Raw genomic sequence first — 22,749 nt, 5'->3', positions numbered from 1 at the left:
CATCTGTACTTTGTCTCACCACACACAATCACACACACACACACATATACAAACACAAAGCTGGTCATCTATCGGTCAGCTTTATCTCAATGACAGGTCCGTCAGTCAATGCATTTACAATGACAATTACCTCTGGCATCATTCAACACCGTCTTCACGGCACACACACATGCATGTTCATGCGAGCGCGCGCACACACACACACACACACAATAGACCCTCTTCAACACAATATACCCTCAATAGACCCCATTCTTTTTGTGGACATCGTGCTTATTGGTTATACAATCAGTTTGGCAGCAAAACTCAGAGAAAGTGTAATGATTTTGTTGGCAAGCTGAAAGAGTTTTTGTCATATATTGTTCATTTTCGGTTGGAAGAAACCATTATGAGGAAGTAAAATACAGGATCCTGATCCTGATTGGTCAGTCTCTGGCCTGGTATGAGACTGGTATCTGCTGTTGTTTTGCTCTTTTCCAGATTATAAAGTGAGATTTAGGTATTGTGTGTGTGTGTGTGTGTGTGTGTGTGTGTGTGTGTGTGTGTGTGTGCATGCATGCGTGTGTGCGCCTCTACACCCAATCTGCCATAAGGATAAAGACTAACTCTGGACTCCAGGGAGACGGATTAAACGCAAACCAAGGCAGCTCTGTTTATTCTTCGCATATCCAAGATCAACATCCCTTAAACAAAGAGTCACTGATAGAGATATGGAGAGAGAGATGGGGAAAGAGAGAGAGATGAGGAGCTTTTCCCCTTGCTTCGTTGACATTGTCTTTTTTAATCCAGTGTCACTTTAGATTAATTATAATCCATGTTACATTTTCCATGCAAATGTCCCTATGTGGATTAATTCCAGATTGCTTTGTTCCGTGTAAAGTCAGAGTATGTCAGTTCTGTTGCTTGGGGGCCTCTCTTTATAAATATCTTAAACAAAGACTGTGCATGAAAATCAGCCTGTCAGCAATGCTAAGGAAATTACTGACTCTACCTGCTTTAAATTAGCAGGAAAATTAGTCATTGTTCATTTGGCTGAACGTTGTTGTATTCATTTCTCATATAATTTAAATTATACAGATGAATGAAATGAAACGGAAAAAGCATGCAAACCAAATCAAATGTGGAATATTTTAGATTAACAAATTCCTATTTGCAAAACATTTTTGTTGCACAGACACATCACACAAATTTAGACAGATTTGAAATGAGGTTTGTTCAATGCCTTTCCTTCCCAGATGTTAGATTAAAATATATTAAACATATTAACATATTAAATTATAAGCCTACAGCTATGAGTTTTATTTTGATTATAATCATCGCGTGGTGAATGTCTCAGTCAATTTGTCAGATGTAACTTCAACTCCATTCATATTTATCTCTCATTAAAAATAGCGGGATGATGGGAAAATGGAAATCAGTCAAATCAAATCAAAATAGATGGAGGAAAATGCTTATGTGTTAATTCACAGATATTTAATTCAGCCAACATTTTCCTCTGAAACATCTCGGTGCCTCTGTCTGTTTGACTTAGTGGGCCACAGTCCCTTGGTTCTGCTGCTCGGCTGTGGGAGTGAAGAGATCAAAGAGTGGGGCATTCTAACGTTATCAGGTGACCCTGAGGTCAGACTAATGCGTAACCTTAGACCACTAGGCCTCTAAATCAACCTCTTTCTCTCCCCTTTCCGTGTTTCTCTCTCCATCTTTCTGTCTCTATCTATCTCTTTCCCTCTCTCTGTCCAGTCTCGGGGTAAATTAACTGCCCAGTAACCTAAGACCTTGTGACAGGTCTCAGGACTGTTAAATTGAATACTAAATCCAGGCTGCCTCGGTCTAGCAGCCCATCTTAATTGAATAGCATCCCCCTTTTAATATAAAAATACATCTATGTATTTTATCTGACTTCTACCATCTATTGTGTTGCTCTATTTATATTTTATTTGGTTATGCTTACACCTTTTTATGGTAATTATATATTTACGAGGAGAAATGTGATAACACTTGAATATCAACTCTGCAGGGTTAAATGTACCGGAAAAACTGAATGCAGGAGTAGAACAAAAAAAATTAGACATTAACAGAGAATGTATCGTTGGCACTGCTTTTGAGGAAAAAGTTTACACAGAATTATCCTGAGGTTTTTAAGAGAAAACTGAATTGGACACACTGGTGTGTGTGTATGTGCTTTAGAGTTTGTATCTGTGGACTTTTTCTGCATACTCGTGTGTGTGTGTGTGTGTCTGTGTGTATGTGTGTGTGTGTGTATACATTCCTTCCTAACGACCGCTGCCAGTAGTAAATAAAGATGGGTAGGTGGCAGGGTTGTTTTCTCTACCGAAATGCAAACGGCCTGAACGTCATAAATCACCTTTTGATTTATCCAATCAGCCAAGGTCCTGCTGCATCCGAGCATTTGTCACTGCCGGAGGAGCCATGTCAGGCCCCATGTATCCTCTGCCTCAGTGCCCCCGTGTATACTCTGCCTCAGTGCCCCCGTGTATACTCTGCCTCAGTGCCCCCGTGTAGCCTCTGCCTCAGTGCCCCCGTGTAGCCTCTGCCTCAGTGCCCCCGTGTATCCTCTGCCTCAGTCCCCCCGTGTAGCCTCTGCCTCAGTGCCCCCGTGTATCCTCTGCCTCAGTGCCCCCATGTAGCCTCTGCCTCAGTGCCCCCGTGTAGCCTCTGCCTCAGTGCCCCCGTGTAGCCTCTGCCTCAGTGCCCCCGTGTATACTCTGCCTCAGTGCCCCCATGTAGCCTCTGCCTCAGTGCCCCCGTGTAGCCTCTGCCTCAGTGCCCCCGTGTATCCTCTGCCTCAGTCCCCCCGTGTAGCCTCTGCCTCAGTGCCCCCATGTAGCCTCTGCCTCAGTGCCCCCGTGTAGCCTCTGCCTCAGTGCCCCCGTGTAGCCTCTGCCTCAGTGCCCCCGTGTATACTCTGCCTCAGTGCCCCTGTGTAGCCTCTGCCTCAGTGCCCCCGTGTAGCCTCTGCCTCAGTGCCCCCGTGTATCCTCTGCCTCAGTCCCCCCGTGTAGCCTCTGCCTCAGTGCCCCCGTGTATCCTCTGCCTCAGTGCCCCCATGTAGCCTCTGCCTCAGTGCCCCCGTGTAGCCTCTGCCTCAGTGCCCCCGTGTAGCCTCTGCCTCAGTGCCCCCGTGTAGCCTCTGCCTCAGTGCCCCATTGCCCCCACGCCGTACTGGACAGCACCAGAACATGCAGAGAGAGAGAGAGAATAGGAGGAGGGGAAAAAAGAGCAGTCATTAAATGGGTGGCTCAGGCCCAGAAACAAAGACGCCGTCTCTCTCTCTCTCTCTCTCTCTCTCTCTCTCTCCCTCCTTCTCTCCTCCTCCTTACTCCTTCTTTCTCTTTCTTCATCTCTTTATGACCATTCAGGGGCCGAGGGAGAATAGGACAGTGTATTAGCTGCAGATTGGGATTATACTGCAGCGATCATATAGACTGCAGCGCATAGACATAGCGGACATTATTGTTTCCCTAGTCAACTAGATAATAACCCCTCGTGAAAGGGTCTGCGTAATTCCACTTATAATATGTATGAGAGGAATCTGTGGTGGCTTTGAATTCCTCAGTGTGTGCCTTGAAATGGCTTTGTGCACGTTATGCATCTGTGCTGCCAGGCCACATCTCCCTGTGTAAAGTGGTTAAAGAGATATTCCATTTTGTCTATGTTCAAGGTTACATTACTGATTTTTCTTCAGACAGTGGAGCGCCTCGTCCGTGGCAGAGCTGGAAGTGTTGATGAAAACAGCATGATGATTAAGAGGATAAATCAGAAGGACACACACACACACACACAGACAAACAGGTCAAACTAACACACCAGGCATACATTCACATTTAATATGATGGCAATCAATGTTGATGGTGTGTATGTGTGTGTGTGTCCTCTCCTTGACAGATTGTCTGTTTGCAACCACCTCCTGTCCAGCAATCTCCTCCTCCTGGATGTAATTTAGTTGCAAATTGACTGGAAGATGGAGGGAGAAAATTGAAAGTTGAAATTAGAAATGGTTATAATAAATATGGGAAGGGGGAGGGAGGCTAGAAAAGGCCGGCGGGCGTGGCGAGAACGGCCCCAGTTGGCCAATGAGGTGGCGTAAGCTGTCATTATGACATCACATGGAACGTACACGCGTATGAACAAACACGCACGCAAACACACACACGCATGTCTGATCACGGACACAAAGCAGCCCGCAAGAACACACTCACACACACACACGCGTACACACCCTGCAAGGCTGTCACAGGCTAGCTCCAGGAGAAATTAGTTCCTATATATTCCCGGGCTGCATCGAATGTCTTAGATGCTCTTGGAAAGCAACATGGTGCCCTTGTGTTTTTTTTCTTCTTCTTCTTTTCTTCTTCCTTTCCCTCTGTCACTTTTCTTGACAGGCCAATATTTCAGACTGCAGATATGGGGGGGATCACAAATAAAAGAAGTGGAACATTTTCTTAATGCAGCAGAATTAAACCGCATGAGCGACCGGGGAGGAATTGATATGTATGCTAAGACTACACATACATGGCAGGGAATAATGTGAAATACAAAAACGTTTTCTTCTTCACTCCGTGTATCAGTGCTTTGATTTCCCCCTTTTTTTTTTCTCAGTTTGTGCATTTACCGTGAAGCGTTGATTCGCAAGAGTGAGACTCTTATTGCCTTGAGTGACCGGGCAAGGGGAGAGGGAGGGAGGGAGAAGGAGAGGAGATAGAAAGAGAGAGAAATAAATAAATAGAGAAGCATACTAGCGGGGGGGGGGGGGGGGGTTACTGTTTCTTTGTGTTGTGCAGAGTGGGTAAATTGCAGTGGCAGAGTAAATCTACACACACACACACACACACAAGGTCTGGCTGTATGTTAGGATGAGGGTAATGAAAGATTTATCAGTGGACAGCAGCGTCTGCTAAATACAACCAGGGGCTGATTTCTTAGCATTGAGCTCTGGTGTAGCCATGTAAACCAGCTCCAAACCTCCGGCCGTGACCAGGAAACGGCTTGGATATTTAGCAGTGTGTGTGTGTGTGTGTGTGTCTGTGTGTGTTTGTGTGTGTGTGTCTGTGTGTGTGTGTGGGGGAAGAGACTAAATAAATGCATATGGCCTAATGAAGCGTATAATACCACCGTAACATTTAATGTATGTCTTGCTGTGATAATGAGGCTGGTTAGATTTTCTCTCCATTTCTCTGTGTCCTTGGGGCAGAAAGCCTCAATGTACAGTATATGAAGGAGAATTAGGAGGGTGATGTGAAACTTGCCCTGCAGGCAGTGTCTTCCATAACATCATCACATGCCCGTATGTGTTTTATCTCGAAACATCCACGTTATGAGGTGTAACGTCATTCATTGGCTTGCTATTTTGCCTTCATTTTTGGAGAATAAGCGATTTTACTAGAATGTTGTGGAGAATAACGATTTTACTAGAACGCAATGTAACCATTTTACTTTGTTCTGTCCTGTTTTAGGAGTGACCTCGTTGCCTAAAGAGTCTCCCGGATCCAATGCGGGGGGGAAACGCTCCATGCTACCTGAGAGACACAATGACAGCCCACCTAAAAGGCCCAAGTCTGCCGAGGGGAAGACCAGCGCTAGCGAACAGGTATGCTAATGTGGCGAGTTGGCTCAGACTCAGACCACTCCTCAGACCTAAGTGTTCACGTTTTTGCCGCCAAACTGCTAGCTTTTCACAGGGCACCAGTAGAGAAGCTTCATGGCTCACGGTCACACGGCCTTGCTAATCAGAGGCCAGGTACGGCCAGAATTTGAGGGCACGTTGTAGTCACTGAGCAGGCTTCCTTCATGCTAAGCTAACTGCTAATGCTCCCAGAGACTAGTCAACAAAACTGAAAGGGGTTAATCCCAAACTGACAGAGCACTTTAGTATCACCCACGGAGGATTCTAGCTCTTTTGTGTTCTTAAGTGGAATGTCTACCTGCCTGCACTGGGCGGGGCGACACCCCCTCTCTTGGTCCCGCTCTCTTTGCATCTCTTTAAATGCTATGTGTTTTTAAATTAGATTATGAAGTATTAGCCTGTCCTGGTGGAGGGCCCTGAGTGGAAGGAGGCCTGAGTCATTTCAGAAATGGATTACATTAAGGCAGGTGGCCTGGGGGGGGTGGCATTTTCGGAGTACTCCCTGTAATGAGGGCCGGGGGGGGGGGGGGGACAGCCAGGCGACACACCTTTGTCATCTCTAATCTCCTGATTAGAAATTCCCTCCAATCATGTTTCCCGCTAATAAAATTGTACGAGTTGAGGGGCTTAAGTGCATTACACAGAAACAAGGTTGATCTACATTTTGTGTGTAAAGGTAAAGTGGGATTAGAGCCGGGGGGGGGGGGGGGGGGGGGGGGTAGAGGGGTTCCAATTTGTTTAGCTGAGGGTGAATTCAGTTCGGTTTTCCAGATGTGTCGTAACGTTTTATCTCTGACTGCAGGAGACACCTTCTGTGATCTCTGTTGTACGCAGTCCCCCTGTGCCGCCCAAAGTGACGTCAGGTTTTCACCCGTGCCCGAGTGGGGAAGCAGTCTCGCCAGCGAAAGCAGGTCTAAGCCCAAGTAGAGAAAGAACAAAAGCAGATATCCTCAGGATAGCATGTTAAAGGGAAAGCGGGAACAGCGACGCAGTGAGGAAGACATCCCGGCTCTCTCTCTACACCCGAACCGTTTCAATGTTTTCACCGGCGTGTTTCTCTCTCCCGTGTCTCCCAGCAGGTGCAACAGTGCCCCTACTGTAACTTCAGCAGTAGAGACGCCAACAGGATACAGATGCATGTGGTGTCCCAGCATTCCATGCAGCAGCCGGTGATCTGCTGCCCGCTGTGTCAGGATGTCCTGAGCAACAAGATTCACCTCCAGCTTCACCTGACGCACCTGCACAGCGTAGCGCCAGACTGCGTGGAGAAGTTGCTCATGACCGTATGTTCAGCACGCACACGACCGTCTCCGAAATGCGAAGGGGGGGTCGGGTGGGGTGGTGGGGGGGGGTGCAGTGATTTAGATTTCGATTTGTTTAGGTTTTTTTTATGTCGTGTTGCGCATATCTGACATTTTCTCTCAAGTATTTTTTTTTAAATCCTTTTTTTAATCCTTTTTTTGTGATATGCGGTGTTGAGATGATGAATTGGGAAAATGGCAGTCATTCTATCTCAGCTGTCCAGTGCTCCCTGCAGTCCCCTGGCTGGCTCTGAGCACTCCTATAAAAACCTTTCCCATGCATTCATCCCACTCTCCCGAGGACACGTCATAAACTTGACAACCGTCCTCCTCTGGGAAAAAACGAATTCCGCTTTCTGAAAATAAGCTATTTTTATTGGCAAGGAGAGATTTTAAAAGTATACTTCGGGACCTCCTGATTAAACATTTTAAGCACTACACCCTCATTATAGTCAGAAGCACCTGCACCAATATTAGTTAATAAATTAGGTATTTCAATGATGTGTTATGTTTACATTTTTCTATTAAATTTTTCAATTACATTATTGATTTTTCATACAATTTGTATGCATATTGCAATTATTGGCAGTTGTGAATCAGATTCGTTTTGTTCTCTGACCCTGATAGGTGGCTGGGCCCGACGTTCCCAGTAACATGATGCATCCTACACCTGGACAAGACAAAGCCCTGTCCCTGATGGACGCTCATGTTGCCCTCTCTGAGACATCTGGAAAGCCTGCAGGTACGGAGACAATATGTATACCGCTGTTTGTCCCCTAGAACTGACTGTACTATTTTAAGTTTGTTTGAGCTTTGTATTTTGTGTTCTTCAGTTGAAGAACAGGCCCCTGCACAAATATTCGCTATCTTAGAAATGTTAGTTCCCAGAGTTAAAAATCAGCGCTTAGTGTCTTTTTTCATGAACGTTTTTGTATTTCACAATTTTTCCTCAGGGAACAGTTCAAAAGAAGAGATTAACAACACGGGCAAGGACAAGAGGGAAGCAGAAATTCATGGAGAGGAACTCAAGCCTCCCAAGGCAAGTTCTGAAGCTCCAGATTGGAAGAGGTCCAGTGGAACAGGGCAGGATCAGAAGAGCCCGGACTCTCTCCAGGACCACTTGAACGATCTCCAGAGAAGCCAGCAGCAACAGCAGCTTTCGGTCTCAGACCGCCATGTCTACAAGTACCGATGCAACCACTGCAGCCTGGCATTTAAGACCATGCAAAAGCTTCAGATACATTCCCAGTACCATGCCATCCGGGCAGCCACAATGTGTAGCCTCTGCCAGCGCAGCTTCCGGACATTCCTGGCACTCCGTAAGCACTTGGAAAACGGTCACCCGGAACTGAGCGAGGCCGAAGTCCAGCAACTCTGTGGCAGCCTGCCGGTGAACGGAGACTTCCTCTCCGAAAGTGAGGCGAGGGCCTACGAGGAGGCGCAGCAGGCCTTCGAGCAGGAAATGGAAAAAGATGATGAGCTGGACCAAGAAGAGAAGGCCAGCCCAACAGGAAGTGACAGTAGCCTGCTGCTAGACGACATGGGAGCAGAACCAAAGCGAACCCTACCATTCAGGAAAGGCCCCAACTTCACCATGGAAAAGTTCTTGGACCCATCAAGACCGTACAAATGCACAGTGTGCAAGGAGTCCTTCACCCAGAAAAACATCCTGCTGGTCCACTATAACTCCGTGTCTCATTTGCACAAGCTGAAGAAGGTTCTCCAGGAGGCATCCAGCCCAGTTTCCCCAGAGACCAACAACAATGTTGACAACAAACCATTCAAATGCAATATCTGCAATGTTGCCTACAGCCAAAGCTCCACGCTGGAGATACACATGAGGTCTGTGCTGCATCAGACCAAAGCCAGAACTGCCAAAACCGAAACAAGTAGCAGCATCGCAGGAAGTGGGAACGCTGCTGGAGTGGCTCTATCTAGCAGCCCCGTCCCAACTGGACAGGGCAACAACACCAATTCAGACACTACGAGAAGCGTGACACCGTCTGCTAACAAAGAAAACACTGTAGATGCCAAAGAAGCCCAAAACAGCAGCAACAATGCAAAGCAAACTACTGATCATGTCTCTGCACAGCAAAGCCATCAGAACGCTCAGTCCCAAGCTCAGCTCCAGATGCAGCTTCAACACGAGCTTCAGCAGCAGGCTGCCTTTTTCCAGCCCCAGTTCCTAAACCCAGCCTTTTTCCCTCATTTTGGCATGACTCCGGAGGCACTGCTTCAATTCCAGCAGCCACAGTTCCTGTTTCCATTCTACATCCCAGGGGCAGAATTCAACTTGAGCCCAGAGCTGGCCCTTCACTCGGCCGCTGCCTTTGGGATGCCAGGGTTGACTGGTTCCTTCCTGGAAGATTTGAAGCAACAGATGCAGCAGCAGCACCAATTACAGCAGGCTCAGGCACAGCATCAGGTCCAACAACAGCAGCAGCAGCAACAACAACAACAACAACAGCAGCAGCAGCAACAACAACCATCCCAGTCGCAGCTCCAGCAGCAGAAAAATCAGCAACTGCAGAGCCACAAGCCCAAAATGGAGCCCAATGCTGTGTCAGTGTCTGACTTGCCGATGTCCAGAGAGGCAGAGGAGCATGTAGAAAAACAGGAGAACAAAGCAAAGATGGAGAATGGAGGGGAAGGATTAAGTGAGGGAGGAAAGGATAACAAAGATAAAAAGTCAAAGTTTCCTGAGCCGCTGATTCCCCCTCCACGTATCGTGTCAGGAGCCAGGGGAAATGCTGCCAAGGCCCTTCTGGAGAACTTTGGATTCGAGCTGGTCATTCAGTATAACGAGAACAGGCAGAAAAGCCAGAAGAAAAGCAAAGAAGGAGAACAACAACCACAACAACTACATCAACAACAACTAGTGGAGATCAACAACGATAAGCTGGAGTGTGGGATGTGCGGAAAGCTCTTCTCCAACATGCTGATTCTCAAAAGCCACCAAGAACACATCCATGGACAGTTCTTTCCATATGGGGAGCTAGAAAAATTTGCCCAGCAGTACAGAGAAGCCTATGACAAGCTCTATCCCATCAACCCCCCTTCCCCAGAGACCCCCCCACCTCAGCCCCCACCCCCTCCTCCCCCACCTGCTCCAGTGACAACCCAACAACCTCCCGCAAGCTCCATAAACAAGCCCCAGACCCAGGCCCCATCTCCAGCCCCACACCAGGCTCCACAGCCTCAGCCTCCACCCCCACCCCCACCTCCGCCTCCTCCACCACCCTCCGCACCTCCACAGGTGCAGCCCTCCGTACCACTAGATTTTTCCCTCTTCCCTCCTTTGATGATGCAATCCCTCCAGCACCAAGGGCTATCCCATCAACTCACCCTGCAGCTGCCCACAATGGACTCCCTGTCCTCTGATCTCACCCAGCTCTGTCAGCAGCAACTAGGCCTTGATCCTAACTTCCTGAGGCAGTCCCAGTTCAAGCGCCCTCGAACCCGTATCACGGACGACCAGCTGAAGGTCCTCAGAGCTCACTTCGACATCAATAACTCCCCCAATGAGGAGCAGATCCAAGAGATGGCTGACAAGTCTGGCCTCCCCCAGAAGGTCATCAAGCACTGGTTTCGTAACACCCTGTTCAAAGAACGCCAGCGAAGCAAAGACTCTCCGTACAACTTCAGCATTCCACCTATTACCACATTGGAGGATATCAGACTCGACTCCCAATACAGTACACTGGAGTACTACAGGACTGATGCCACAATGAACAAGAGGTCCTCCAGGACAAGGTTCACTGACTACCAGCTAAGGGTCCTGCAGGACTTCTTTGATACAAACGCTTACCCAAAAGATGATGAGATTGAGCAGCTATCCACCGTGCTCAACTTGCCAACAAGGGTAATCGTAGTGTGGTTCCAAAACGCCCGCCAGAAGGCCCGGAAGAGCTATGAGAACCAGGCAGATGCTAAAGACAACGAGAAGAAAGAACTGACAAATGAGCGCTACATCCGCACCAGCAACATGCAGTACCAGTGCAAGAAATGCTGTGTGGTGTTCCCACGAATCTTTGATTTGATCACCCATCAGAAAAAGATATGCTACAAGGATGAGGATGAGGAAGGGAATGAGGACAACCAATCTGAGGAGTACATGGATATGGGAGAGCCTGGCCCAGCCAAGCACCCCGACTCATCCAAGCACCACCATGGAACATCCAATAGCTCAGGCTCCAGCACCCCACTAATGCCCAGCCCTCGCCCCAACCCTGGGAAGACCTCCCCCAAGCCAGAACCACCCTCTGAGCCCAAACCTAAACAACCAGAGCCTGCCCCCTCTCCAGTCATGATGAAACCTCTACAAGACCCCCGACCCTCCAAGGCCTCCACCCCTCAGCCACCTCCTCAGAAGAACCCCCAACCCCAATTGTCCAGACCCCACTCCCAGCCTCAGTCAGCTGCTGTCCCATCCAGCCCCCTGTCCCTGGCCCTTTCCTCCCTCAGCAACAGCCTCCCTCCCCAAATGCTCCAATATCAGTGCGACCAGTGCAAGATAGCCTTCCCAACTGTTGAGCTGTGGCAGGAGCACCAGCATATGCATTTCCTTGCAGCCCAGAACCAGTTCCTTCATTCCCAGTTCCTGGAAAGACCCATGGACATGCCCTACATGATCTTTGACCCAAATAACCCTCTTATGACTAGCCAGCTGCTGACTGGGGGACTCCAGATGCCAACCCAAAGCGGCTCTGGTTTGTCTTCTGGCCCTGGCTCTGGATCCATGAAAAGAAAACTTGATGAAAAAGAGGATGGATCTAATGAAAAAGATGGCGGAAACATGACTGAAGAACAGCACAGAGACAAACGTCTTAGAACCACCATCACCCCAGAACAACTAGAAATCCTGTATGATAAATATTTACTGGACTCCAACCCCACCAGGAAGATGCTAGATCACATTGCCCGTGAGGTTGGCCTGAAAAAGAGAGTGGTTCAGGTTTGGTTTCAGAACACACGTGCTAGAGAGAGAAAAGGACAGTTCAGAGCTTTGGGGCCCTCCCAGTCACACAAGAAATGTCCTTTTTGTCGGGCGCTGTTCAAAGCCAAGTCAGCTTTGGACAGCCATATCCGTTCTAGACACTGGCATGAAGCCAAACAGGCAGGGTTTAGTCTGCCTCCTAGCCCAATGATGAACCAAGACGATGGAGGTGAGAGCCCACACAAGTATAACTTCTTTGAGTACCCGCAGCTGCCCACCAAGACTGAGCCAAATGAGTATGAGCTTCCTACGGCCTCCTCAACGCCAGTCAAACCAATTGAGGCACAGTTAAAAAACTTCTTGAGCCCTTCATCCTTAAAAGCAGAAAACTGTGATGAATCTGAAGGGCTTAACATAAATTCTGCAGAGGCCTCATCCTACGAAATCACTAACAAAATGGACTGCGACGAGACCTCGTCCATCAACACCGCCATAAGTGACGCCACCACCGGGGACGAGGGCAACAACAATGAAGTGGAAAGTCTCACAGCTAATGGAGGGGACAAGCTGGGCTGCGACAGTAAGAGCAACCAGGCCCAGAGCTCAGATGGGGGCATGGATGACCGATTTCCCTTCAGCATGGTCAGCCCCTCCCTCAGCTACTCGGGAAAAGATGGAGACTCGTGCTCTTACTCCTACTCCTACTACAGCTCAAGAGATGATGACATGGATGACAACAATGACCAGAGCGAGACCTCCAGTCTGGCCGACCCCAGCTCTCCCAGCCCCTTTGGAAGTGGAAACCCCTTCAAGTCTGGGAAGGGTAGCGGCAGTGGTGGGGAGAGGCCGGGCCATAAGCGCTTTAGGACTCAAATGAGCAATCTTCAGCTGAAAGTCCTCAAGGCCTGTTTCAGCGACTACCGCACCCCAACCATGCAGGAGTGCGAGATGCTCGGCAGTGAGATTGGCCTCCCCAAGCGTGTGGTGCAGGTGTGGTTCCAGAATGCCCGCGCCAAGGAAAAGAAATTCAAAATCAACATCGGGAAGCCTTTCATGATCAGTCAAGGCGGGCCGGATGGGCCTCGGCCCGAGTGTACCTTGTGCGGTGTGAAATACACCGCCCGGATGTCCATCCGCGACCACATCTTCTCCAAACAGCACATCACCAAAGTGCAGGAGACTCTGGGAAACCAGGTGGACAGGGAGAAGGACTACTTGGCACCCACTACGGTCCGCCAGCTGATGGCTCAGCATGAAATGGACCGTCTGAAGAAGGCTGGTAGCGATGGGCTCAGCAGCCTGGCTTCCCAGCAGCATCAGACTGCAATGGACCAGAACAATGCACTTCACGGCCTCAGCCTGCCCTCAGGTTACCCAGGGATCTCTGGCCTCCCACCAGTGCTACTTCCTGGTGTCAACGGGCCGTCCTCACTTCCTGTTTACCCACCCAACACACCTGGTGAGTTAGTATGACAAACAGAGAACACACAGTGTAGTCGTTTTATCATAAATTTTTTATGAACATTGATTATCCCTGCTTTTTTATGCCCAAAAGACTCCTTTCTCTGCCCACACAGCGTTGATGTTGTCATTGTTGGTGGTGGGCATAGATAATTTTTTTTACTAAATGTTGGAGAGGGACAACGTCCAGTGAGGGACTGCTAAATAATATTAGAGTTCAGATTTTTGTAAAAAGTTATATTCTTTTCATCCTTGATATTAGCTGTGTTATTTATTTCTCCTCTTCTTAGATATTTGATTTTGGAAAATTAAAAATTATGTTGGTGTACTGTATATTATTTGGCGCATGCAACAGTTTTGTTCCATAAGAAAAAATATATTATTTGATTATTAAGTCAATCAATCATTACAGCAAACATTTCTCTAATGTCATAATATATAAAGATACCATAGTGATTTCAGGGTGAATATAAATATAAACATATTTCAATGTAATTCATACTACTGTATTTCAGCTTTAGCGTCTCCTGGTGCTGGCATGCTTGGGTTCCCCACCCCAGCCACCCCCTCTCCCGCCATGTCTCTCAGCACTACCCCAACCAAGACTCTTCTGCAGACTCCTCCACCTCCTCCTCCTCCTCTTCCACCTCCACCACCTCCTCCTGTTTCCTCCAACCCTCTGACTTCAACCAACCACGAGCAGCACAGCAAAGACCCAGAGAGAGACAGCAACAACAGCGGCGGCGGCAGCAAGAAACCAATGGAGAAGCCGCACCACCAGAAGAAGCCCAAGGAAAGAGAAGCAGAGACCGGTGGACGTCCACAGACCCCCAACGTCGGCACAAGCAAGAAGAGGGAGAAGACCTCTCCAGCTGTGGGCAAACCGGGAAGCGAGGGTTATCTGGATGCCATTCAACTACAGGCTCTTCAAAACGCCCTTGCTGGTGCCACAGACCCGAGCTCCTTCCTGGGAGGCCAGTTTCTGCCTTACTTCCTCCCGGGCTTTGCCAACAGCTTTTCACCGCAGCTTCTTGGAGGGATGCAGGCTGGGGGATACTTCCCTCCGTTTGGTGGCATGGAGAACCTGTTCCCGTATGGACCTGGCACCATCCCACAGGCTGCCATGGCGGGGGTGAATCCCACCGCCTTCCTGCAGCAGTATCAACAGTACCAGCAGTCCCTCCAGGATTCCCTGCAGAAGCAGCAACAGCAGCAACAGCATCATAAACAGCAGAAGCAAAAGCCTACCCCTGTGAAGGTGTCGTCTCCAAGTGTGCAGAGCAACCCAAACTCATTCAAACCAAAAGAATCTATGGGAACTAAGGATGACACTAACAACAAATGCTCTTCAGCAGAAAGCACAAAAGAAGAACTGCAAGAAATCCAATGTACCACAGACTTTCCTGACGCTTTCATAGTTCCGTCTGTCAAGCACGAGTTCATATGCAGGAAGTGCCAGATGGTGTTTGCCGACGAGGACTCTGCGGTGCATCACCAGAAGTCCTTCTGCTACTTCGGAAACCCTTTTCCAGACCCGCAGGAGACGGTTCTTAGAAAGGCAGTGAGCAAGTACACATGCGTCGCCTGCAATGTGGTGGTCAACGGGAATGAAGCGCTTGGCAGACACCTCCAGTCGAGCTTGCACAAAGAGAAAACAATCAAACAAGCAATGAGAAATGCCAAAGAGCATGCTAGATTATTACCTCACTCTGTCTGCTCCCCTACTCCTGACAACACGACATCTACCTCGCAGTCTGCAGCTCCTCCTTCTAATAACACCTTTCCTCATCTCTCTCGCTTGTCCATCAAGTCCTGGCCAAATATCCTTTTCCAGGCAACTGCCCGAAACGCTGCGTCCTCCTCCTCCCCGTCTGCTTCTCCTTCCATTCCTTCCCTTTCCTTGCCTTCAAAGGTTACCTCAACGTCCTGCAGCAGCGTCTCAGGGGTTCCCACCTCCCTACCCAACGAGAGTTGTTCAGAGGAGTCTGACAATGAGCTAAGCCAGAAGCTGGATGAGTTAGATAAGGCGTTGGAGGCCAAGGCCAAGCCAACCTCTGGCCTAGACGCAGGCTTCAGCAATATCCGAATGGATATGTTCAGTGTGTAGGAGGTGAAAACAGGATCCCCTGCTTAAAAAAAAGATAAGAAAAAAATAAGACTTTTAAACTGCAGTTCCAAAGTTTCTCTAACCCAAAAAATTACAGTACCAAATGATTGACTCAGGATTGTTTTTCCCATATTGATATGCTGGCAAGATATTGATTGATTTTTTGTTATGGACAGAACTGTTGCAGATGCTTGACTGAGCTTATATTGTATACAAAAAACATGGAGTAGGAAAAAAAATCCCACAGGCTCTCCCCGCGGAGCTTGTTTCAAGCCAAAAACTCTCACGATAGCATATTGCACCTCAGCTGGATTGTTTTCCAAATGCTAGCATGTACTGTATGGGACGACGATCCACGAAACCTTCAAAGAGAATCTCTCTTAGTCTAGATAGGTGTAATTCAGTAGCTTTAAATTCTCAGGTCAGAACATAACATTTCTCATTTGTTAAAGCAGCAGTGGGCCCTGGGGACACTTGGCTTCTAACCAAAACCATGTCAAGCTTTATCGGACGCATTTCCTTGATGTGTGTAGAGTACAAAGAGAGACAATATTACTGTTACAGAGGACAACGTGCATATCCTTTTAGTTTTGGCCCTACAAAGACAGTATGGTTTTGCCACTGAGGGAATTTTAGAATGGTGAAGTAATTGTGTATGAAGCCCCCTGTGTTTGCCAGTTTGTGTTACGACAAACTGTGTCTATATCTGCCCCCCTTTTTTTCTTGTAGAATATACTAATCTGTGCCAACTCTTACCTTTTCTCTTTTACCTCTGCTCACACCCTTTTCTGGAGAGGTAATAACTCTAGTTTTATACACTCTTGAGGATTAATTATGTGAATAAGACTTTTTTTTTTTTTTTCATTTGTGAATTGCTGAACTGTTACGGTACCCTATGGTGTCTGGACAATAGTGCACTTATTTTGTTTTGGTTTATTTTTTTATTATTATTTTAGACCCGTGTGTTAATTTAATAGATTTTTTTTCTGTTTGTGTGTTTGTTTGTTTGTTCTAATTATTTTTTTGTGTTTGTCGCAGCAGCATTTTCGGTCCACATTTGTTAGAGGATTGACGTCTAACAGTTCTGTGACCTAGTTAACAATTGGTGCATCCATGAAAGCAGTACTGTATACTTGAAACTGTTAAAGTACAAGTTGGTCAAAATGTATTTTTTTTTTTGTATTTTAGAAAAGGTATGAATATTTGCATAAGCAAATATGCTGCTTTAAGAATGGGGGACAACAGCATTAATTTTTTTATAATAAAACATTTTTCCCATTGCTTGTAGGACTAATAACAGTGTTACACCTATACACTGATTTATAGTGCATAGGTCTTTGTCCTTACATTGTTTTTCTGGGCACAGTTGATCTATCATGAACTCAAAACACTTTAATTATTCAGTTTATTTTAGTCATTAATGCATTACAAAGTATTACCTTACTATACCAACATTTTGCTGCTACTGTGTAATGTTATTTTTGCTTGCCATAAACTCTACACAAGACTGAATCCTGACCCATGGATCGCTTTGCTTTGCTGTTTTTTGTTTTCTTTCTGTTTTAGTTTTGTTTTTGTCTTTTTATTTTGCAGTGGAACTTAAAGAATGTGAAAGCTGTCAAAGGGTGTTAAATTTTTACGAATCACTTTCTAGTTTGGTAAGGTAAGCCAACGTGATTCATTCCAAAGTAACAGAAGGATATTTGTATGAAAGAAAAAGGCTTGCGAACAAAGAGAGCTAAGCTGTTGTACATATTCGTAGTTGGCTGTGCATGGTACAAATTTATTAATATGAAGAAATGCAAAAATGTATTGCTTTTGGTATTTCCTATTCTGAGATGAACAAGTAGCATGTAATGCAACTGTTTGACAGGTTAAAATCAAATCATGCTTAGTTATTGTTTCAAACGATGAAATCAAGTAACATTTCCTCTTACGGTTTATTATTGTACAGGTATTTTAGTTTTTCCGTTCAAAGTTTAAATGCAAAATGTCACCGTTTTTAATTATCTTCTTTTGTGTGAAGCTTTTTAAATGTTCTTATTTTGAATTTTGGGGATTTTAACATTTACTTTGTTCCTGAAGACACTTTTACGATTGTGTTTCAGCAGAGACGTCCTAGTCTATAGGTGCAATCCTGCCATTGTACAAACACCAACAACTGTCCGGATCCCAAAGGCTTTCACAACCTGGCTTTTTGCCTTTTCCCTCAATGTGGCTATAGCATTGCCAGACTGAACTGTCAGCTAGCATCACATGCTAAGATGTTAGCAGCAAACACAATGCTTCCCACACTAAAGGACTGGTAAAAGCTAAAATACCAACAACCAAAAGGATGGTCCAATAACATAACAAACTGTACATAAACGTTGCAACTGCACAGCAGCCAAAAAGAAAGAAAGAATAAAAAAAAAACTTTTTAAAACGGATGAATTGTGTGACGCTGAAGAGAGGACAGCCTTCAAAAGGTTGAAACTGGGATTGTTTTCTTCTGGATGTCAAAAGGGATTTTCACGGCGCAATCATATCCTACACAATATGTACTCTCTACGTCCGGGTTACATAGGAAATGCATCCTGAGGTTTTACTAAGAAGAAGCCCCTACGGCTAAAACTTTAAATAAACTAAACCAAAAATGTTATTGATGTTTTATATATAGAGAGTAGTCTCATTAGTTTTTGTTACTGTAATGTTTAAGGTCTCAACTGCACCGTTACACGGTAATAACATGGTTTTGAAACTTTTATTTTTTATTTTTGTCACAGACCTGTTGTCATAGTTGAAATGACGTTTATTGTAGATGGTATTTGAACAACTTCTGGAAATAGTTCATCAAGTATGTTTGTTGCTCATTGTTGTGATACATTAAAAACTGTATCTGCAAACCAGTTTCGAGTCTGTCATCAAAAGTGTGTTGTTTGTCGTTCCATTATCATAAAGCCATGTTGTCATAAATGGCATACATAATCCATCTGCGTCATGTGTAGGTGTATGCATTGCAGTTGTCTTTCTCGATTTACAGCATTATCAAATGGGGTGTTATTTTCAACATTATCGCACAATGTTAATGTCAGCTGTGCATTTCCTCACAGCGTCCACACTATGCAAGGTAGCATGTTCGCTTTTATTTACAATAAATAATTGCTGTAATTCTGTGTCCAGGCACAATGCAGGTGCCCCATTTCCCCCGACGGAGAACGGGATCAAACCTGCACTAGTCATGTTTTGCCACAAACTGGCATTCCTTACGTTTGAGAAGTACAGTTGCCCATTTAAGGATGCGCTATTGGACGTTATTCTTTTGTAATCTGATTTTCACCAAATGTACTGGATTATTTTCTGAGGTGTCGGTTAATCTGGAGGGGGCTGCAGTAGGTATCGTAAAAAGCTCCTCACATCCCAGAATGGGAACACACACCATACAACTTATTTATGAAGTTGGTAGGAACGTTGGTGGTTAAAAGGACTACTGTTTTTTTGGAAAGTTAAGACTGGGCCCTACTATGTCCAACTTCTAGTTCTTTGTGGCATGGAAGGTTGTTGATGAGCAAGTAGCTGTTGAGAGAGCAGTGTTGTGGTGTAGAGAGAGAGAGACAAAGAGACAGAGAGAGCGAGAGAGAGAGAGCAATCTGGCTCTGAATAGCCTGCAGCGAATGGATTTCCCCCTGGGTAATGCCATGCTTGGGACAGAGAAGCATGGATTAGACGGGACTGATACATCCGTCTCCCCACGTGCCCAATTTAATTAGACTGAATTCAGCCCAAGATGAAAGCAAGCCCCGGCGTCGCCCCTTGCTAAATACTATACACAGACACACACGCACTCACGCACACAGACGAAATACAGGAATCAGTATTCTACACATGGGAATTTAACGGGGGTCTGAAAATCCAATCACTTCCATTCCCAGATCCCCGGAACCAGTATTTGGCTTCCTGAACAACCTAGAAGGAACAACCACAATGATCCTTTTGTCAATACGTATCGACACGCGTGGCATATTAATGCCGGCTTCCACTGGCAACGCGATATTATGTCATCGTTTAACATTGACAAGCGTGTTCTGATCAATTCCATTTCATTGTGACCTCATCTGGGTTATCCGTCATCCGGGTTTTAAAGGGACTGTAATATCAGCTCTGTGTTATTTTATTGTCTGTCTAATGGAGAAGCTTAGAGGCCACGCAATAGAACACACGCGCGCGCACACACATGCACACAATGAACGTGTGGGGCAGATCACCATATAGGAGCCGGGCCGGGCGACATGTCTCAGAGATATATACCAACACGTGAACCCAAGAAACAATGGTGAAAACATATACAGTACACACACTCACACCCAATCGCACACACCGCCTCCACTTCTAACAATGTCGCAGAGGCCAGAGAAATGAAATGCCTTTTGCCATTGTTCTCTGCAAAGGTCAAACGCAATTTAGTCCCGTAATGTGAGAGGACGTGGCTGCCGGCTGCAGAGGCGAACCTACGGAAAGAACCGGATCATTCAGCAGGCAACGCGCACCCTGCAAAGGGGAGCACATTCGTCAAGGGCGAGGGGTGAGCCTACGAGCCAGAAAAGCGTTTCTTGAGCCATTTAGATGTGAGCGGTGTGCAAACGTGCGTGCACACACACAAACACACACACACACACATTCAAGCTGATGTATGGAACAAAGTTAAGAGTGGCGACACTGATTCGGTCAGAGTGAGAAGATCTTCGTCTTTCCTTTGCCTTTGGCCTCATAAAATTTCATTAATCCCATTTAACGACTTTTGAACACGTCCCTCCCTGCGACCCTGAGAATTGGAGAAAGCCGACGTGCGCGCGCGTGGGAGTGCCACCTGGCAGGATGGGAGATTTTGTCACCAGCTGTTGCACTGTAGAGTGACCTATGGTACAAAAACAACCAAAAGGTTTTTTCTTTGTTTTTTTTTATGCAGTAGTATTATTTAAATGATCATTTTTTACTTAGGCTACTATAATTATACCAAAATATCTATTTTATTTTATCATTACTTCCCTGAGCTTGGTTTGGCCCTCGAAAGCTCAACAAGTTCAAAAAAATTTAAACCACGTGATAATCAACAACCAGACTTCAGCTCACCTGAGAACAACTAAACTACAACTCACCTGAGAATCAACAACTAAACTACAGCTCACATGAGAATCAACTAGACTACAGCTCACATGAGATTCAACAACTAGATTAAAGCTCATCTGAGAATCAAGTAGACTAGAGCTCATCTGAGAATCAACGACCAGACTTCAGCTCACCTGAGAGTCAACGACCAGACTACAGGTCAACTGAGAATCAACAACTAGACCACAGCTCACCTGAGAATTAACAACTACACCACAGCTCACCTGACACTACAGCTCACCTGAGAACCACAGAAAACTGCCGTCTGTTCTGCTCATAGAAAGATTGCACGATAAAGCAGTTGTTCATTGCACACTCTTTTTGGAGGTCTCATTTTTTTTCTTTAGGAGACCCTCATAGAAGTGTGAACGTATTATAACTATTATGACAGCTATGGCATTATGAACTATGCAATTTTCTAATTGAGCCATGCAGTCTTATGACAGAGCTATGCAGTCTTATGACAGAGTGAGACAAGCTTTTTTCAAGACAGTTGTTGCTGCTGTTAGAAGGACATCAATCACCTTTGGGCAGAATGACACAGCAAGAAACAAATTACGCAAGATTTGACTTCTGGGTGGGAGAGATTAACGGAAATAAGGACATGATGGCTATGTTTTGTACTGGTCTGTAAATTGAAGTGGATTTGTCAGAGACATTAAATGTGAACCATTAAATGAAATTCTAACTGCCCCACTTAACAATGCATTGAATCGTGGTTACAGTGTACATACAGAAAGAGACATTAAAAGATTCAAAACAAATAAAAACAAAACACTGATTGCTTTTTGCCATTAACAGGAATTCATTTTAGTGTGACGTGAGCCTGAACAACCAACTACAGGACACACTGCAATCACAGACATATACCTGGCTTTACTCTCTCCTGATAATATAAATCCAAGTTGCTTATTCAAGCATGTTTGCCTATTCAACACATATCTGTGCAAGTAATACATTTGGATGGATGGAGAACAAAAATGCTACGTTATGAGAAAAACATTTCTCCACCTGCAGTATTATTGCATTGTGAGAGAAAGACACAAATGCCCCTGGTATTTTTCTAATATCCACCGCTGGCTTCACTGTCAACAATGGTATCTACCTAAAGAATGGAGTGGCAGAGAGGAAGGAACGAGGAGAGGAGAGACTTGAAAATATAATAGGAGAGACAGAACGGAGCCACGATGAAAAGAGATAGACCTAAGAGAAATCAAATAGCAGCCGCTGTTCCTGTATCAGCAACGCAGAAAAACAAAACAACAGAGGTGCGTTCACAAACCAGTCTGTTTTTGCAGCCCTTTGGGACTTCCCAGGCAGATGGTTTGCGTTGTTTCCCAATCTGTTCTGAGCAGTAACGCAGCCCACATGGGGTCGGCTGCGTGAAGCAGAGAGGGAAGATGGGATTGTTTAAGACAGATGAAACAAGGTGTTGTGTTTGATGCCATCTCCAGCGGACAAAAGGCTGATTTCCTGTTTGTTTTTTTCCTGTTTAGTTTGTTGCAGCAGTTCAAGGCCAGTTGTAGTCGGGGCTGTGAATAAAAATACGAATGAGAGGAGAGAAGGTAGAAAAGGCACAGTACATCAGATTGGTTTTGTAAAGACTGACAATAACAGTTATTGTCATTACTGTAAATAAGAACTTATTACAATGATTTCATATTATTTTCGTATTTCTTCAATAATGGCTGCACATAGAACGAAAGATAATAATAAATTGAATACCTCAAAACTGACCTTAAATATTAATCTATTTAAAAAGCAAGCGCCTTTTTTTATGATGACTTCCTTTTTAATCAGCGTTGAACATTTCTTTGATTTTAAGATCATAAACAGGAAACAATTAATGGCCTTCGGATTACATTCAGGGGATACAGATATTTAATTACATTTATGATGACAGTCCTTTTAAAAAAAAATATTCTGGAGCTTTTCCATCTGTTCTCGATTACTGTCTAAGAAGGCAGACTTTCTGAAGGGTACTCTCGTCATTAGTACACTATCTTCTCCTACCTGGCCACAGTGGAGTCTGTCATAGACCATTGCTTACAGACACAGCCTTTTCTGGACTGCATAACCTCTGACAGTGTGTGTCTGTGTGTACAGTGTACGTGTGCGCATGTGTGTGTGTGTGTGTTTGTGAAAGAGAGAGAGC

General features: G+C 45.7%; 1 protein-coding gene across 4 annotated transcripts in view; it reads left to right on the top strand.

The window, feature by feature from the left end:
- Positions 1–18,337, top strand: part of zfhx4 (zinc finger homeobox 4) — a 90,816-nt gene extending 72,479 nt beyond the window's left edge. For 3 of the 4 annotated variants that reach the window (XM_020041898.3, XM_020041900.2, XM_020041897.2), the window contains exons 8-12: positions 5,475–5,608; positions 6,721–6,927; positions 7,573–7,687; positions 7,899–13,340; positions 13,858–18,337. In XM_020041898.3, the coding sequence (XP_019897457.2) occupies positions 5,475–5,608; positions 6,721–6,927; positions 7,573–7,687; positions 7,899–13,340; positions 13,858–15,449 (7,490 nt within the window). In that variant the 3' untranslated portion in view covers positions 15,450–18,337. The remainder of the gene's footprint in view (positions 1–5,474; positions 5,609–6,720; positions 6,928–7,572; positions 7,688–7,898; positions 13,341–13,857) is intronic. The other variant, XM_020041899.2, reaches the window with a different exon arrangement.
- The last annotated feature ends 4,412 nt before the right edge of the window (positions 18,338–22,749 follow it).

The sequence above is a fragment of the Esox lucius genome, chromosome 21 (genome assembly GCF_011004845.1).
Source record: "Esox lucius isolate fEsoLuc1 chromosome 21, fEsoLuc1.pri, whole genome shotgun sequence".
Lineage (NCBI taxonomy): Eukaryota > Metazoa > Chordata > Actinopteri > Esociformes > Esocidae > Esox > Esox lucius.
Note: the sequence above shows the minus strand (reverse complement) of the source record. Positions and strands in the feature narration are given on the sequence as shown.